The sequence below is a fragment of the Haliotis cracherodii genome, unplaced genomic scaffold (assembly GCF_022045235.1).
Source record: "Haliotis cracherodii isolate W230 unplaced genomic scaffold, xgHalCrac1.p SCAF_1, whole genome shotgun sequence".
Classification (NCBI taxonomy): domain Eukaryota; kingdom Metazoa; phylum Mollusca; class Gastropoda; order Lepetellida; family Haliotidae; genus Haliotis; species Haliotis cracherodii.
In genome coordinates, this window is record NW_027266264.1 from 52013206 (window position 1) to 52032818 (window position 19613).

At 43.9% G+C, this 19613-nt stretch overlaps 1 protein-coding gene across 1 annotated transcript in view; it reads left to right on the forward strand.

Moving 5' to 3' along the window:
- LOC139479285 (uncharacterized) overlaps positions 1–19613 on the forward strand; it is a 142091-nt gene that overhangs the window by 112398 nt on the left and 10080 nt on the right. Inside the window, exons 77-99 of the mRNA XM_071262151.1 lie at positions 1394–1614; positions 2298–2441; positions 3621–3785; positions 4244–4570; positions 4735–4843; positions 6467–6726; positions 7086–7241; positions 8003–9014; positions 9303–9453; positions 9563–9692; positions 10851–11187; positions 11795–12121; positions 13301–13371; positions 13491–13814; positions 14514–14677; positions 15223–15397; positions 15602–15777; positions 16246–16440; positions 16644–16847; positions 17047–17253; positions 17569–17697; positions 18067–18276; positions 18626–18832. Coding sequence (XP_071118252.1) covers positions 1394–1614; positions 2298–2441; positions 3621–3785; positions 4244–4570; positions 4735–4843; positions 6467–6726; positions 7086–7241; positions 8003–9014; positions 9303–9453; positions 9563–9692; positions 10851–11187; positions 11795–12121; positions 13301–13371; positions 13491–13814; positions 14514–14677; positions 15223–15397; positions 15602–15777; positions 16246–16440; positions 16644–16847; positions 17047–17253; positions 17569–17697; positions 18067–18276; positions 18626–18832 — 5401 coding nt within the window. The remainder of the gene's footprint in view (positions 1–1393; positions 1615–2297; positions 2442–3620; positions 3786–4243; positions 4571–4734; positions 4844–6466; positions 6727–7085; positions 7242–8002; positions 9015–9302; positions 9454–9562; positions 9693–10850; positions 11188–11794; positions 12122–13300; positions 13372–13490; positions 13815–14513; positions 14678–15222; positions 15398–15601; positions 15778–16245; positions 16441–16643; positions 16848–17046; positions 17254–17568; positions 17698–18066; positions 18277–18625; positions 18833–19613) is intronic.

A 19613-nucleotide genomic window follows, 5' to 3' on the forward strand; every position in this document is an offset into this window, starting at 1 on the left:
CCCTTTGGCATGCCAGAAACCTATGATTGTGGGTTCGAATACCGGTTCGCCCTGATTATGTTTCTAGGTTTTTCAGCACTATACCCGTGCTCGTGGGTTTCACCGATGTGGTAAATGTCCGAGACCTGCATCACTTCGGGCTTTCCTCCCACATTAAAGCTGACACGCCGTGATATAACTGGAATAATGTTAAAAGCAGCGTTAAACCCAACTCACTCAAATTATTTGTAATGTGTTTGATGTTAGACCTTTTAAACGTGTGGCAGCCAAATGGTCCGATTGCCTGGACATAGTATGCAGAGTTGTATTCTTTACAAATTTGGTTCTTTAAAATATTCTGTTGTTTACCATATGAATATACAATATTGGTATCGTTAATTGGCTTTAATGAAGTATGTCTTAAAGATATGCTGAAGAAGAAAGAAATGCATTTTGTTCACACTTTAGATTACCTAAATCAATGCAGTTAGTCAACTAATATAGAGTTATTTACTTTAAGGATGTAGTCTTTGGTATCTACATTCAAAAATGTTTATTTTTCATATATTTAGTTTGTGGGTCATGTTCATATGAGATATACTTGAATTTCATTCCTCCTGGGGGCCAATATTGTTTTTTTGAGGGGTGGCCCCATATCTGAAAATACCTGCAATGTCATTACCTACAACTGTGCCAAGTTCCATGCTTTTATCACAAAGTGATGATTTTGTTTACGAAACAGTTGCACTATTGGGGTCATTGTGGATTTGGGGGTACGGGTGGCCCAGTCGTCTAAGGAGCCGCGATTCGCTGTGCAGAGTTGCGTCCCTTGGGCACGCCAGAAACCTATGACTGTGGGTTCAAATCCCGGTTCACCCCAATTATTTTTCTAGGTTGTCAGCACCATACCCGTGCTCGTGGGTTTCACCGAAGTGGTAAACATCTGAGACCTGCATCACTTCAGGCTTTCCTCCCACATTAAGCTGACACCCCACGATATAACTGGAATACTGTTAAAAGTGGCGTTAAACCCAACCCACTCACTCACTCACTCATTGTGGATTTGAATCACAGAATAGCCTACACAATGGTACTTAGTATGTCAGTGTTATGCCTGTGCTTCTGGATTTCACCAAAGTGATATTGGCCTAGCTACACCTCGAGGGACTTCCTCAGCTGCATAATGCTGTGATAATATTGAAATACTGTTCAAGAGCAACTCACTCATTCACTCCATAGTTTAAGCGTGCGGTGGAGATGCCTTAGGGTTAAGGCATTCACTTGGCACATCTTGGTTTAAATCCCCATATTGGTACAGTGTCTGAACCCATTTCTGGTTCCCCCCAGCCAACATAGCTGGAATATTATCTGAAGCAGAATAAGACACTACTACTCACTTTTTCACTTGTTTCAGCTTCATCTGTATCGGCGGCAGCACCATCCCGGAGCCGACAGATGGCGTCCAGGGTTACCTGTGTCCTGCTGGCTTCTACTGTGAGGAGGGAGCTGTCACTGAAGTGGGTTGTTCTATCGGAAGTTTCCAGCCCAGCCTGGGTCAGCACAACTGCACCCTGTGTCCAGCGGGTCAGATGTGTCCACGCAGCAACATGTCCATCAGTGAACCCTGCAAGATGGGTGAGTGTTCTCACAGGTAGTTGTAGACCATGGTATTAACTGATTCATGGTAACTCTTGGCAACATGTCCATCAGCGAACCCTGCAAGATGGGTGAGTTTTTTCTCAGGTAGTTGTAGACCGTGGTATTAACTGCTTCATGGTAACTCTTGGCAACATGTCTGTCAGCAAACCCTGCAAGATGGGTGAGTTTTTTCTCAGGTAGTTGTAGACCGTGGTATTAACTGCTTCATGGTAACTCTTGGCAACATGTCCGTCAGCGAAGAAGCGTGCTTGCACAGGTAGTTGTAGATTTTGGTAACAGTTGATTCATCTCTCAGCATCATTTCTTCAGATAAGAATAGGTCCCCACTCCTCCATGCTTGTCTTACCTTTCCTGTTGTGTAAAATAACATTCACTCATTTGCTTTAGTCGCGAGGAATGATTTTCAATATATCAAACCTCATATGTACGTAGTTATCTTTTAGTTTTACAATGTGCATTTATTTTCTCTTTTTGTTCCATATAATTAATTACAAACACAAATAATATGTTTTCATAATGATCATGATAAATAAAGGATTTTGGTGGGTGCTTGATGTATCATGGAAGAAGTTGTCATTGGTCATAATGAAGGGTCCCATGTGTCTCGAGGACACGTATGATGAAGACTGTTAACACATGTCACTGTCTCCTGTTTACAGGCTACTACTGTCCTTTTGGGTCCTTGGCTCAGCCGTGTCCCCCAGGGACTTACAACAACAAGACGGAGATGTTTGCCGAGTCTCACTGTATCGACTGTCCCCCTGGGCACTACTGTGCTGGCAACGGCAATATAGACCCTTCAGGTACACCACCTCAGTCTTTGGAAGCCACTACTTCCTACCCTTGTACAGGGTTTCTACAGTGAAACCTTCGCTTTCATTTACTCTCAGGGCATGTCAATAATGTACTGAGCTGTCAGGAGATCTGGACAATCAAGTTCCAATATTCACTTGGACCGTAATGTTATTCCATATGTTATCATCCAAAACTTGCTTCCAAGGATATATCACTAAAGTGAAATTGCATCACAGTGACATCATCAGTTACCATGACGTCACAGTCAATGGGTACAACTAATCTTTCTGCCACTGATACTGGTTAGCTTAACATTTTACTCCTAAGACACTGGTTACTACTGTTAAAAAATGTTTTAATAAGATGGAAGAACGATTTTGGATGATAAATAGAATCTGAACCAAGTGTCTTTTGATATCAAATATATCCACACTTGTCAATAACAGTTAAAAATTCCTCCGCAAGACTCAGAGTTAAGACTTTCAACTAGTGTTGATGTATTTGGTATCATAAGAGTTGAGGGTAAGAGTCACTATACGTTTTCAGGGTTCCACTGTATTAAAGCACCATACCCGTGCTCGTGGGTTTCACCGAAGTGGTAAACGTCTGAGACGCCCATCACTTCGGGCTTTCCTCCCACGGGGGCACGGGTGGCCCAGTCGTCTAAGGCGGCGCCATTCGCTGTGCAGAGTTGCGTCCCTTGGGCACGCCAAAAACCTATGATTGTGGGTTTGAATCCCGGTTCGCCCCAATTATGTTTCTAGGTTTGTCAGCACCATACCCGTGCTCGTGGGTTTCACCGAAGTGGTAAACGTCTGAGACCTGCATCACTTCGGGCTTTCCTCCCACATTAAGCTGACACGCCGTGATATAACTGTAATACTGTTAAAAGCGGCGTTAAACCCAACTCACTCACTCACTCACTTTCCGCCCACATTAAGCTGACACGCCGTGATATAACTGGAATACTGTTAAAAGCGGCGTTAAACCCAACTCACTCACTCACTCACTCACTCCACTGTATTAAATATCTGAATGTCTGGGCAATGCATGTTTTAAAAGGGATCAAAGTGCAACTAATGTTATTATTTCTATTGTTTAACATCACAGCTCTAAAACGTTTGGGATGTTTACTGATATTATGGTTATTATTATTTCATTGAATCACCTACATGATCCTAATCCAGGTGAGTGTGAAGCTGGGTACTACTGCGAGGGCGGCGCCAACAGCAGCGTGCCCACGCCTACACCGACCTACCAGAACAACGGGGTGTGTCCAGCAGGTCACTACTGCCCCCAGGGAACGACCATGAGGATCCCATGTCCGGCAGGAACCATCAGAAACACCACAGGTCAGTCGCAGCTTTCTTATACTGAAAGATGTATCTTTCACATGAAGATAAAATTGGTGGTGATTCCACAAACCAACTTGGCTGTTATTTATGAGCCCAAAAGGCATTATTAGGTGGTTCTCAAAATTTGTGTATTAGTACCAATGGATAAAGAGGATATCAAACACACAAGATTTTGCAACAAGGGCTGTGTTCTTGTGTTCTGTACGCCGAGCAAATAGAATATATTTATGAAATTTACAAACAGGTTCAGACTTGTAAATATGAAGTTTGTTAATATATTTATCAATTTTGAAAGTTTTTGTGAACTCTTGTAAATGTTAGTAAATGATATAAGGAAGATTGTTAGATATTTTGTTCTTATTATTTAGGTTTGAAGTCACAAAATGACATAAACATTAATAATGTTTCCATGCCACAGCCATGTACGTGTGCTATGTGTACCTCCCATGCTCTAGGTGGCGGTGCTGCCTCCGACTGCCGACCCTGCCCAGGTGGCTTCTACTGCGAGTCCGAGGGCCAGACCGAAGTGTCTGGCATCTGCGCCACAGGCTACTACTGCCCATCAAACGACACTACCCTTGTGCCAAACCCGACCAGCTTCGTGTGTCCAGTGGGCTACTTCTGTCTCGCGGGATCAGCGGCCCCGACGCCCTGTCCGGCTGGTCAGTACCAGCTGAATGAAGGTCAGGACTTCTGTGACCCATGTCCGGCTGGGTCCTACTGTCAGAGCTCAGTGTCCGGGGAACGCAAAGACTGTCCCGAGTACCACTACTGTCCAGAAGGTAGGGAAGTATTGTGTGAAATACTTGAATTCATTCTTCTGTAACGTTTGATATATTTCCATATACCTATAGTCCTTATGGGATATTAAGATAACTGATACACATGACATGTTTCTTGGTGAAGGTAATATGGACAATGTTTGATGTTTTCTCCCCATGTTTAGGCACTGCATACCCAATACCTTGTGGCAACGGCACCTTCACCTACGACAACATGACGAAACTAAGGTCACAGAGTGACTGTCTGGCGTGTGAAACAGGACAATATTGCAGGTACCGTATTCCCTTCCCTACTTCCCTGAAGATCCGGGGTAGAAAAGGTCTTCAGCAACCCATGCTTGCCGTCAAAGGCGACTATGCTTGTCGTAAAAGGCGACTAATGGGATCGGGTGGTCAGGCTCGCTGACTTGGTTGATGCATGTCAGCGTATCCCAATTGCGTGGATCGATGCTCATGATGTCAATCACTGGATTGTCTGGTCCAGTCTTGATTATTTCCAAACTGCCATCATATAATAATATGTGATGAGGAGGTCTGTGATAGTTATATCAAACTATTGAATAATTTGGGCGATTAACTGCCGATGATGCAATTTGCTTTATCATGAATGTGTGGAAGGACAATCTGTGTGGAGTATTTCATTCAGGGAAGAAAGATGGGAACAGAAGCAGTTTCCAAAATACCTGCCTGCTGCCAGCACATGCCTGGTACCATTCCTGTCAGAATATCAATACCTGCCTGGCAACACTTCTGTCAGGATATCAATACCTGCCTGGTACCACTCCTGTCAGGATATCAATACCTGCCTGCTGCCAGCACATGCCTGGTACCACTCCTGTCAGAATATCAATACCTGCCTGCTGCCAGCACCTGCCTGGTAACACTCCTGTCAGGATATCAATACCTGCCTGCTGCCAGCATCTGCCTGGTAACACTCCTGTCAGGATATCAATACCTGCCTGCTGCCAGTACCTGCCTGGTAACACTCCTGTCAGGATATCAATACCTGCCTGGTAACACTCCTGTCAGGATATCAATACCTGCCTGCTGCCAGCACCTGCCTGGTAACACTCCTGTCAGGATATCAATACCTGCCTGCTGCTAGCACCTGCCTGGTACCACTCCTGTCAGGATATCAATACCTGCCTGCTGCTAGCACCTGCCTGGTACCACTCCTGTCAGGATATCAATACCTGCCTTCTGCTAGCACATGCCTGGTAACACTCCTGTCAGGATATCAATACCTGCCTGGTAACACTCCTGTCAGGATATCAATACCTGCCTGGTAACACTCCTGTCAGAATATCAATACCTGCCTGCTGCCAGCACATGCCTGGTAACACTCCTGTCAGGATATCAATACCTGCCTGCTGCCAGCACCTGCCTGGTACCACTCCTGTCAGGATATCAATACCTGCCTGCCTAACTGTCTAGTAGTAAATTTAATTGCTAAACTGACAAATTTGAATCAGATATTGATATGCTAGTTACCTTTGTCTTTATAAGGCTGTTTATAAAACTGAGAAAACTTATTTGTTTTTTGTCTACTCTAGCATGTATATACACATGTAGGCCTGCACCCGTCTGGCTTGTTGGGAGTAAACATTATTTCAGATGCTGAACACAAGTAGCAATTTCTTCATCTGTAGGTACTAGGACAATAAGGTGTAAGGTTTGGTGCACGATAGGGTGGCAGGTGGACATGAAAGTCTCATACATACGTTATTACGACCTTATGTACAAACATAGCAATCATTTACTGTTTGTGTTTTAGATGTGGCCTGTCAGGTTGTTCGCTATATTTTCTGCTGAGTCCATTATTGACAGTATCCTTGCCCATTGTATTACATATGACAGTAAAATGTGCATGTTCTGAAACATACATTTTGGTTCCAGGAATGGCCAGCTCTATGGCAAATGTACAGCAGGGTACTACTGCAAGTCTGGCTCCCCTAAGACCATGCCCAACGAAACCCTAGACTATGATGCCTGTGTGTCCGATGATCCTTGTGCTGGCTTCTGTCCACGGGGGTCCTACTGCCTTGAGGGGACGCTGTACCCAACACCCTGCCCAAACAACACCTACAGAGACACCGTTGGCGCTGCCCAGGAGAATGACTGCGCACCATGTCCTGCTGGCTTCCTGTGTCCCGAAGGTAAGACCTCATAGAATATATTCTCAGCATTGGGATTCCAGGGCAGAATAGGTCCCCAGTTCCCAATGCTTGTCATAATAGCTAACTCATTCAATCAGTAACAGAGGCTTTCTCTGAAATTTATCTCAGCAAATCTGTAAGTTTACCAGTTCTAATTAATATGGTCATTGTATTCTGTCAAATTTGAATAATTGATTAATGGAAATAACTTGTGTCTGCATCAATCTTTCCAGACATCATCAAAATTACTCTTAAAAGCTGTTCAGAAATAGCTTTGGTTAAATTAGTAAAACTTTCCAGTACATTTTGTCAATAAAACTTGTCTGAAATTAACATGAAACATGTTTTTCCCATTTCAGGTTCTGCTGACCCGGATCCCTGCCCCATCGGCTTCTACTGCACCCTGGGTAATGGAACAACACCTTGTCCTCGCCTCACATTCCGCAACATCACTGGGGCAAAGGTCATCACAGAGTGTTTCCCATGTCCAGCAGGATTCTGGTGCAACCATACAGGTAGATGGCGGAGACTGTTGTTATCTTTGTTGATAGGACAGGCAACCCCAGATTTAAATCCCTTTCTTACTTTGTCTTTGACAGCATCAATTCCTTAAATGAGCACGCAATGTCAAGCCTATCACAGGTGCCACAGGGGAAGTATTGCCACTATTGTTGTGAAACCTTTAGCACCCACTGATAGACTTTCAATACCATTTTTCAAATTACGGCAATGATATTCCTGTTTTATATAAATGTGTGTCTATTTACATATGATGTTTACAGAACATAACTGGTATGATCTCATTAAAATCCATTCTTAGTGGAACAGGAAGTTGACATTAGTCACAACTTCCATTTCGAACTTTGCTTTAAAAATATTTTGACAGTCCTCGATTCAAATTTGAAAAGTGAACAAAAGAAATTCTTGAATATCAAATAGATGTCTTAGATGGTATGTTAGTACTTCCCATGTGCAATGGAAGGTCTCTTCTTTTTCAAATGTTTTATCGAACAGCTTGTCTGGAATCCCCCATATTAACCTTTACATCTCATATGCGACACTCTGATTGGTCGGATGAAATCTCATTCGGATGGAACCTGTTATTGGATGTCCTAGCTCAGATGTGTGTAGTGGTAGAGAGCACTAAGATCTTATTTAAATAATTTAGTAAGATGTTTCACTTACCTAACTCAGCATTGCCTAGTCCAAACTTTGGCAGATTGAACACTACCAGAGCCTATATTTCCTGCTTTCAACAGTTGTATTTGCCTTGCAGGCATGGCTGATTATTCCGACTACCTTTGTCCCCCTGGTTTCTTCTGTCTGGAGGGAGACGAGCCTCGCCTGTGTCCAGCTGGCCGCATGAAAGCTCTGCCAGGTGTCGACGCTCCAGAGAACTGCGACCAGTGCCGAGCAGGCTACTATTGCCCCAATGACACGTCCAACACGATGGGCATCCCCTGCAGGGAGACATTTGAATGTCCAGAGGGAGCTTCTATTGAGATTGACTGCCGACCTGGTCACTATTGTAATGGAACAACTGGACTGCCTCCCCTGTGTTGGCCCGGCTTCTACTGCCCCGCCGGAACCGACACCCCCATCCTGTGCGAGTACCCGTACTACTGCCCCGAAGGAAGCAACATGACCTTAACGTGTCCTCTTGGTCACATGGCAGAGATACACACAGGAATCAGATACGACTATTCCCGATCTTGTCGCATCTGTCCTGCCGGCTACTATGGCAACTATACAGACCGACGTCAGTGTGACCTGTGTCCAGGTGGGTACTACTGCCCAATAGGAACAGGCCATGGCACAACCAACCCCTGCCCAATAGGATCCTACTGCCCACCAGGATCTGCTCAACCTACCCCATGTCCCACGGGAATGTACGGCAAGCTGTCTAGAGCAGACGAGTATGGTGACTGTGTTCCTTGCCCCATGAACACCTACAACAATCTCCTGGGTCAGAAGGCGTGTCGACCCTGTGGGAGTTCCTCCACGGCTGCTGTGGGTAGTGCAGAATGTACTTGTAACGGCCTGTACAGATCCTTCCAGGAGTCAGATGGGTCCTGTGTCTGTCTCTCAGGCTTTATCTACTACAATGAAGTTGACAGACAGAACTCCCTGAGCAATGGTAATGAGGACTGTCAGCAGATTGTTGATGGCCGGTGCTCCCAGTACGAGACCCGTCAAGCCAATACCAGACGGTGTGTGACTCCAGAGGCGTATGACTGCAGTGCTTCCTGTCCTGACAGTAATGGAGTGTTCCATGTAGACCTGGGAAGGTTAGTAGTACTGGATATATAGGACATTCCATCAACCATTGTTTCAAAATATCACTTCATTGTAAAGGGACTGTCAGTTTATCATCACTCAGGAGAGATATTGAACTTATTTCACTGATAGATATCTGACGACCAAGTATATGATGAAATATAATACAATAAGAAAGTACTTGACTCAGATATGAAAATGGAATGGCATGCATAACATTTCAAAGATAATGATCCTATACTGTTGGAAAACATGCAAAGAAATTATTGAAATCCACATAATTTTGTGTGATGTTGCAGATGTCAGTGTAACACGTACACAGACTCGGATGAGATCTGTAACCAGCAGTGTCGGCAGGATACATCCCCAACTGTAACTGGGGAACTCACAGCAGAAGGCTACATTCAAGTCTCCATCGTTGACCCCTTGTCTGGAAACGTCACCATCACGGTAAGTCTATTTAAAGACAGGGTTTATCTTGTCCTGCTCAGAGGCCAATATTCGGCCCCAAATTTGCAGCTAATGTCATTTAAAATTCCCAAATTTGAATTATTTGCAGCCTCTTCGGGACACATACGGGCCCCTGGAGACAAGTGTTGGTCCAAAGACAATAATTGTTGCCACCATCTTTGCCGACCGAGTGACAGCATCCTTGTTCCGTGACTCATCCGAGGCTGCAGATCTGTTCAGTGAGTTCACAAACACTTATATCCAGATATATGTGACACTCTAGTTTGTTTGCACTTGTATGTTATGAAAGTAACAGCATTATTGCAATACTACTGCAATGGTGGCACAACTATTGCAACAGAAATACTCAGAATAAATCATCATTCCCCAATTAATTTTGAGTTGCATGCATACAGTTATTTACACAGGAATATTTTCAAAACAGTAAAGATATTTATCTTCAGTCAACTTCAGTGTATACAGGATCTGATCATTTATGTATGTATGTAAATAGCATTAGCCAAGGCTCCGGGGGGAAAAATCCCCAATCGGACATTATGTACCTAACTCTTGAGACCTACAGTGGGTACCTGGGTAGGGTCGGATAAAGGGGGAGTACCCGGGTTGTAAATTTGGACTCCAAGCCCTAGTATCTACACCAAGTTGCATACCAATATTTCCTTGCCCAGTAAAGGATAAGGATGTTCACACTGATACACCAAACTCATGTACAGTCAAGTCCCGTTAATCCAACATGGCTGGTTGCATATGATTATGTCAGACAAATTAGTATGTCAGGTAAACGAAATTAAGTAGTACCAAGGTTCGTCGGTCATAGTTCGCGAAAGGTTCGTCTGACGTGACCTGTAATGGGATATCCTGAGCGATAGCGAGAACTTGTATCTGATTTTAATGATATTGATGTAATCTAAGCATGTGATTAATCATGTTTTCTTTATTTAAAGAATTTATTGTTAATTGTTAAGCATTAAGCAAAGTTTATCTCTGAAGCTTTCTAATATGCAGCTACCAGTCGACACGTCTCGCATCAAAACATTGGCTGTGTACTCGCGGGCAGATAACCACGGAGTACACTGATCACTGTCGGTATATCGGTAATTCCTTGCAAATAAGGTGTGTTGGAGTCGGAGTGCGAGACTGTCAGACTAACGGGTCTAAATAGCATAATAATAATCGGTTATTATCATTAGTAGTGTCGGATAAAGCCGATTGTCAGATTAACGAGTGTCGGATTAACAAGACTTGACTGTATATGTGAAGTGTGTAAGTATCCTTCAGAAACATTGAGTAGTATACTATACCCAACATAACACATAAATTGCAGAGGATGTTAACCAGGTTGCTACATATTTATAATCATGATGATTCTCTTCCAGAAACACCACAGGAGGTGCTTGCTGGCACCACTTCCAGCAGAAGACGACTCCTAGCAACCACTGTCCCAACCAATCAGATCTCTAACCCAGCTATCTGTCTGGAACTGGATGACATGGTGATGTTTAAGATCTGGCTGAATGACACTGACCGCACCAAGAGCCACTACCCGGTGTACCAGAAGGACCATCTCTACAACACCAACCCCACCTTCGACTACGGCGCCTTCACGCAGATGGCCAGTCTGGTCACCAACACCAACGTCACGGTCACTACTTTCGCCCATGTCTTCACCGAGGCTGGGATATTTGTGTTCAGTGACTCACAGGAACCAGACAGGTCAGCGCCATGACTTAATCAAGACACCCACATCTAATATTCATGAGTGCCTGGCATTTTTGTCAGAGACACTAAATTTTCAAAATGCAGTACTTTCAGGAAATCTTTTTAAACTTAAAAACTGGGTTAGCTATTCCTTGCCAAATATCTTGTATAGTCAAGGTTTTAACTAGGGCTGGAATGGGTAACTCGTGTATTTAGGTTGGCTGGGTCCTGAATAGGATACGGGTACCCATCGGACTAGCCAGACTCATGGTTACTTATGCGATATACTGTTTAATGACTATAGCAATAAAACTCCATGGTTACACCACAAGTCGCTAATGTTCGCATTTCTTTATGACAGTGCACACATTCATTCTGACTTTTGTGTGTCTGAGTAAAGATAAAACTTCAGCGTCAGTGTATGCATGGTCAGATTGTTTTATACGTGCATGTAAATAGTTTTTCCAGGGCTGTGGTAAAGAATTCCTATTTGGACAATTTGTTCGCAACTCCCTTCAGCGGGTAGCCGGGTAGGGCTGGGTCCTGTCGGGTGGGGTACACAAGTAGTAAAGTTGGACTCATCCCAGCCATAGTTTTATCACTTAACCGCTTCTGATTACAGTGAGATTATCATCACAGTAAAGGCTGCTGGCACCACCTGTCCCAATGGCGTGTCTCGCATCCTGCCGTCGACGCCAGCCAACATCGCAGCTATGGGGGTGTACAAGCAGAGCGTTGCCAACGAGGCACCCGACTGGGGACTCATCATCGGTCTCATCGCATTTTTCGGAGCATGTGTGGTGCTCCTGATTGTGGCTGTGCTGGTGTGGAAGCCGAGGGACTCGATTATCTATCCCATGAAACACTGGAAGCCCAAATATCGCAGCCTGGGAGCACCACCTCCTGTGCCATCTTATATGCGGTATGATGTGGATCACTGGCCAGAGAAGTAAGAAAAAGTCTACACAGAAACCTCATTAACTTAAGTCAGAGGGGCGGTTGGGTAGCCTAGTGGTTAAAGCATTCGCTCGTCACGCTGAAGCCCCGGGTTCAATTCCCGACATGGGTACAATGTGTGAGGCCCATTTCTGGTGTCCCCCGCCGTGATATTACTGAAATATTGCTAAAAGCGGCATAAAAGCATACTCACTCACTCATCTTAAGTGAGGGGCATCACAATATGCTGTGTAGAGTTGCGTCCCTTTGGCATGCCAGGAACCTATGATCATGGGTTTGAAGCCCAGATTCACCCTGTTGTTTCTTGGTTTGTCATCTCCAAGCTCATGCTTCACCAAGGTGGTAAACCACTGTTATTTGTTTTATGTTGCTAACCCAATATAAATGCCAGCAAAGGTCCCAAAAGTTTTTAACTCTCCTCCCACATAAAACTGAGATTCTGTGATATACTGTATATGACTGGAGATAAGCCGACCCCGTAGATAAGCCGAGGTATTAACTTGACCATTGAAAATTGAAAGAAAATGATATGACCCGCAGATAACCCGAACCAGGAAGTGAAAGGCAAAAAACACTGCGAAGTCGGACTGCAAGAAGGGAAGTTGTAATCTATTGGACCGTCATTCAGGCGATGTTTCTGACAAATCACGATCTGAAAAATACTATCATGAAAGTGTATCCAGTGGATAAGCCAACCCCTTTCTACAGAATTTTTTTTCTGGTCCTCAAAATTTGGCTTATCTGCAGACATATACGGTAGTTCAAAGTGGATTTAAACCAAAATCACTCACTCACCCAACTAAATATATGTCCTGATTGGCAATATAATCTGATATCAACACTCCAATTTTCTAGAACAAAAGAACACTCTGTATTTTTTTATGTATTATTCACATGACTTAACAAGAGCTCACTGTAGTTGAGGAAATTCATCAAATATCAACTTATCTCTTTGTATCTCATATACAAAATATAACGATGTGTTTTCTGGATAAAGGAATTTAAGAGATCTGATTAGGATATCACATTTTTGATATATTCAGCAATACTTCAATCATATACAAATGTCAAAGTACAAACTGTGAAAATCTTTTGAAACTTTTGTTTTGTTTGTATTTTACATACATTTCACTGTGTTGGCATTTGGATTGTATTCTGAAAACTGTTTCAGATGTGGTGGTGGCCATCTTGGACCCCGACCAAGTGGAGATGGAGCTGAAACTTCTTCAGGATCTTCAGTGGGTAAGGTCATTCTAGATTTGGAATGCCGTCAAATATTTGTCATGTATGTTTATGACCATGCACATAAGTGTAACATTGGATAAGTTGCCACCTGTTCAATACCTAATCTTCTTGTCTAGATTTCCGCAAAGACCATGAACTGGAGGACTTTAATGTCCGGGTTCTGTACGACAAGCTTGAGGACCAGAACCTTCATATGGCATCACAGTTGGCACGGCAACAAGAGGACCTGAAAGGATTCTACAGCCGAATCTCTGCCCAAAATGATGAACTGAAGAAACTCCTAAACAACCTTGACCCAGACAAACTGGCCGATCTCGAACGTCGCCAACAGAATCGTGGAGGCAAAATGGAGAGAGAAGGACTACAGCAGGGTGCCAGTGATGGCCCCACTGTGGTCAACGCTAACATCAACATGGGAAGCCACAACAAATATAAATTTGGTAAGAAGATGAATGCATATTTAGAACAATTAATAATAGTTCAATTGTAATGAAAGTGACAAGCATCAACAGTTCAATCACAGACATCGTCTATTGTTTGTAAATGTATGAAGACAGTGGTCTTTCTGTTCACTCACCATGCAGAAGTCTTCAGTTCCTTTAACCAGCCCAGTCATCTGATGTGCCGCAATTCGCTGTGCAGCGTTGCATCCCTTGGGCATGCCAGAACTACGATCATGGGTTCAAATCCTGGTTCACCCTGATTATGGTTCTAATTTTGTCAGCTTTATTCCCGTGCTTGTGGGTTTCACCAAAGTGGTAAACGCCTCAAACCTGCATTACTTCGGGCTTACCTCCCAATAAGCTGACATGCTGTGATATTACTGGTATACTGTTCTAAGTGTTGTGAAACTCACTCACTCATTCTAAGCAATGATATTGCTCTAAGCACTAGCATGCCTCTACCTGTAACATGAAACTAGCCACAGTTGGTTAAGGTGCAGATCTTCCTGTAGATTTGTCAGTAGATTCCAGGATTTTATTGGTTGTTGGTTCAAGTTTGATTAACCTTGATTCACCTTGATTATGATCCTTGGGTTGTCAGCACCCTACCCAGTCTGTTTTCTCCCCCAATAAGCTGACGTGCACTGTCAAACTAGAGTGCAACCCATCTCTCATTCACTGACTGTTTGATTCCAGGCCACACACGTGAGTCTGAGCTGATGTCGGCTCTGCAGCTGCTTCTGGACAAGCTCAACTCAGGCAACATCCCGATGTCACGGGAGATGTGGGAGAGGATGCAGCAAGGCGAGGCAGGGGACTCCACTTCAAAGTTCAACATCAACAGAACAGGAGGACCACAGGTACCTAGCACAATCTGGAGTGAAGCATGCAAAGCATTGAGTGCTTGGGGGTGTTTGGGTAGTCAAATAGGTAAAGAATTCGCTTGGAGCACCGAAGGTCTAGGTTGGATTCTCCTCATGGGGTGTCCCTGACGTGGCATGCCTGGAATATTGCTAAAAATGGTGTAAAATCATACTCACTCACCCATGAAGGAACAGTTTTAAGTTGAGTGACTGTTTTCTATTGTCTTTCTCAGACGCTTAATAGAATTACAGTTTCTGTTGGGTAGCTTCGTGGTTAAAGTGTTTGCTCATCAAATGGATGACCTGAGTTTCTAGACATGGGTAGAATGTGTGCTGCCCATTTTCAGTGTCTCATGCTGGACAACCTCGACCTGAATATTCTCCTTTCAGAAAAAAGACACAAATAAGTATTCACTCAATTTGTTTGTAGGATTTGATGCTTAAATAACAATCAAGTATGGTTTTATGTCATGTTAAGCAAATTAGTTTGACCAGTAGAAATCCCAACAAATGTCTAAATCATTATCTATGTGTTTGTGCAGACGACTCAGGATCAGGCGGAACTGCTGCGGCGCCAGAATGGTGAGAAGATGGAGCTGGAGCGTGACCTTGAGAAGGATGAGAAGGAAGCTCTAGACAACGTCCTGCAGGACCAGGACGCCAAGAGACGTGGCATCATGGACGGCCTCAGCCAGGCGCTGGCGGTCAAGCTGCAGGGTCAGTGCTTGTAGTCGGCCATTGTCACTGAATCAGGTTCAGAACATCTGTCTGTGAAATTAGGCTTTGGATTTGACTTGGTCACTGAAACTTTCATGTCAATCACAATTTTGCTTTTTCTGATTATAGCACAATACCATCATTAACAAGAAAGGGTAGCTTGCACTTTGAAATATGTTTGTGAAGATTTTTCTTTCCCTATAGGTGATCTGAAGGACTCGGAGGTCAAGGACATCCTGTCAAACCATGATCGTGACCTAGAGGCTGCACTGGCTGCCCACAACAAGGAAAGGGACAGATACTTGGATGGTCTTCGCCACAAACTTGCCGAGAGGCGTAAACAGAGGGAGAGCATGCTCAGAGAAAAGCATCAGAGGGAGGTAGGTTGTTCTTGTAGTGCATGGTAGGTTCCCCATTGTCTGAGGCACATGCTATGGAGACTTGTTTCCTGAGGATCTACTTGAATATGTTCTGATTTGCTTTATTATGAAACTGGGTCTTGAAAATAGGAAATCCCTCCAAACCTGCATCACTATTTGGACATTCTCACTCTTAAATGTGACTTCTTGTCAATAAACATCCATCACTGCTGTATTTAACCCAAATCCCTCAACCATTGCATTAGCAGTAACATGCTATCCAAGTTTAACCCTTTTTTTGAAGACCTAAATCTGTGTGCTAGAAATCTCATCCTTGGGTCTGGTGATGTCATATATATCATTCTCCAGTTTGAAACGCAAGTGTTTTTACATCATCATTCTTAGGAAAAGGGCTCTGAAAAATTGGGAATTATCAAAATAATTATCAATGACCTGATTCTGATCCTGATCCTCCTCTATGTCCTTAAGGCAGAGCAAGCTGGCTTGCCAAAGCCTGTAGATGGTGCAGATGACCTTGACATTAAACTGAAGACAGAACAAGAGTTGATGAACACACTTCATTCGGAGGAGATGGCTGGATCGGCCAAGTCTGAGTCTGATGCTGTGCCGGCCATCTCTGACATACATCGAAAGAAGATGTCAAAGGGAATTAAGCAAAAACTTGTAAGTGTTTCATAAGTTTCCACTGGATGATATTGCATCTTCTGTATTTATTTATTCAAATGTGTGGTTTGTATATCCCTTACGAATAAGAACTGTTCTAAATAACAACAAAGATATTACGTATTCCAATTTATTTGGATCATGATGTATCAAAATCAGAAGTTCATAGACAAAAGCTGTTTACCTATTTTCATCCTGTGTAGAAATCACTGGGAGATGAGAAGCTTGTGCAGGAGGAGCTGGTTGACCGTCTGCTGCAGTCCCAGCTGGAGCAGGAGGCACAGCTGCAGCAGAAGATGAGGAACTGGCAACAGCAGCAGATAGAAACTACCCGGAGGAAGATGGCAGATAGGCGCAGACAGAGACTTAACAATCTGAGAGACAAACAAGAAAGAGAAATGGCTGAGGTGAAATATGTTAGATAATATCTTGTTCATTGAGGATGTGAATGTTGGTCATAAATCTTAGACAGTATGGATACCATCTTCTTGTCATCCATATCACTCTCAGAATGTTTGTTCCATGAATTTCAATTGTAAGATACTTCTACATTCAAGGATGTGTCATAATGTATATGTTTGAAGTTTTACCTTCTTCCCACTTCAGCTGTCAACCAAGGTGATCCAAGGTGGCAACCCAGAGCAACTGGACCGCCTGAAGAAGTCCATGGATGAACAGCATCGCCAGGAGCATGAGGCTGCAGAAGCAGAACTGGATGCCCAGGAGAATGAGCAGATCAGACAAGCTACACTAGCCATAGATGAAGACCACACAGTCTCACTCAAAGACATTCACAGAGACATTTTGAAACAGGTGTGTTAGCAGAACCTTTGACTTTGAACCCAGATCGTGAGGAACGTTTTTCATGTTCATTTTTCAATTACTGGTAGCATGATGAGACAAATCTCAGTAAATGAATGCTAGAAAGGAGAAAAGAGGACATAGAGAGGTCAAGTCAACTAGAGGGTTGTGTGGCAAGTACTGTTGTGAATAAGATGCTTAGATTCATGACAGCAGGAATCCAGTGGAGGCAGGATCATCACGTCACACTTGGGCAAGCCTATGGGTGTAGACATGCTGGGGAGCATTGTTTTCATGATCATTACTGACAATGTTTTCTACTTGTAGATCAACAAGCATACACTGCCAGGTCAGGAGCTGGCTGTCCAGAGGATGCTGGAGGACTACAAGCAGGAAATGGCTTCCCTGGACATGGAGATGACCAGCGAGAAGAACAGGCAGCTCAGTGACATACAGGTGGGTGGGGTGTGGGGGACCCTGAGGTGACCAGCGAGAAGAACAAGCAGCTCAGTGACATACAGGTGGGTGGGGGGTGGGGAGGGGGACCCTGAGATGATCAGGGAGAAGAACAGGCAGCTCAGTGACATACAGGTGGGTGGGGGGTGGGGAGGGGGACCCTGAGATGATCAGCGAGAAGAACAGGCAGCTCAGTGACATACAAGATGTGTTTTGTTTCAAAAGTTACAGATTTATTACCATTCACCAATCACTTTATCACAATGCCAAGTTTTGAAGTAATAAGACAGTGTTAGTGTCTAACACTTTGCTACATTGCATTATGTCTGAACAAGGAGGGTAGTCAGTATGACACACTACTTCTTGCAGGCGAGAATAGCCACACGTCGTGCTCGTCGGTTGAGGGATGCACAAAGAAGAATGGAGGAGAGTGCAGCCCAGAAGTTTGTAGAGGAGCAGACACTCCAGATGAAGCAAGCTGGCTCGGGGACGGGAGAGACACCTGGAGCCGACCTCCATCACATGCCAGAGGTCAAATATGGAGAGTCCATCCAGGAACAGGCACTCAAGAAGGAACAGGTGAATACAAGTTGACACGTTACTGGACTTGTTTATTACCAGCATTAATAATACTAGAGTTGCAAAGGTTAGGTTATCCTTCTTTCTTGTTCCTATCAGCTCATTGGTGATATATACAGTTAGTGATCAGTTTCATTGTATACGTATTTGAATGGTTAAGAACTCATTAAAAAAAGCGCCTATCCAAAATTCTTAATTTAGTTCATTCATTGCTCGATGCAATGTGAAGCCCATCTTTGGTGAGTCCTGCCATGATATGGATGGCATGCTGCTAAACTGCAAAACATCCAATCACTGTTTTTATGAAATGTGAATTCTGTGTATTGATGCTAATGGTGTGTTGCCCCAGCAACGGGCAAAGGAGGAGCTGCGGAAGCGGCACAAGCAGGATCGTGAGCAGCTGGGAACCAAGTTGGAACAAGAAGCAACAAGCCAGGAGCAGGACCTGAGGAACGACCGAGACTCGGAAAGGGAGCAGATCCTCCGTGAGAGGAAGAACAAGCTGGCAGCCGAGGCAGCTGCTCGGTCGGATCTGAGTCAAGAACAACTTGCTGCAGTGAGTACATTCAAGTTCACATGTGTATATGGCCATCTTGCCATCCTGAGTGGAATATGAAGTTCAGATCTCTGTGTATATGGCCATCTTGCCATCCTGAGTAGAATATGAAGTTCAGATCTCTGTGTATATGGGCATCTTGCCATCCTGAGTGGAATATGAAGTTCAGATCTCCGTGTATATGGCCATCTTGCCATCCTGAGTAGAATATGAAGTTCAGATCTCTGTGTATATGGCCATCTTGCCATCCTGAGTGGAGTATGAAGTTCAGATCTCTGTGTATATGGCCATCTTGCCATCCTGAGTAGAATATGAAGTTCAGATCTCTGTGTATATGGCCATCTTGCCATCCTGAGTGGAATATGAAGTTCAGATCTCCGTGTATATGGCCATCTTGCCATCCTGAGTAGAATATGAAGTTCAGATCTCTGTGTATATGGCCATCTTGCCATCCTGAGTGGAATATGAAGTTCAGATCTCTGTGTATATGGCCATCTTGCCATCCTGAGTGGAATATGAAGTTCAGATCTCTGTGTGTATGGCCATCCTGCCATGTATGTACATTCTAGTTCTGATATGTGCTACGACCATCCTGCCAAGTGAGTTCATTTACACATGTATGTGAACTGACATACACTCAAATGTAGTTGCTTGTGCATCTGTATGCCACTGGGTTTTCCTTGTCCACACAGTTGCACTTATTGCTGACTCAGTACTCACTGATCTGTACAAGCTTCCATACTGATGTGGGTATCTTTGTCAGAAGGAGTTGGATATAGAA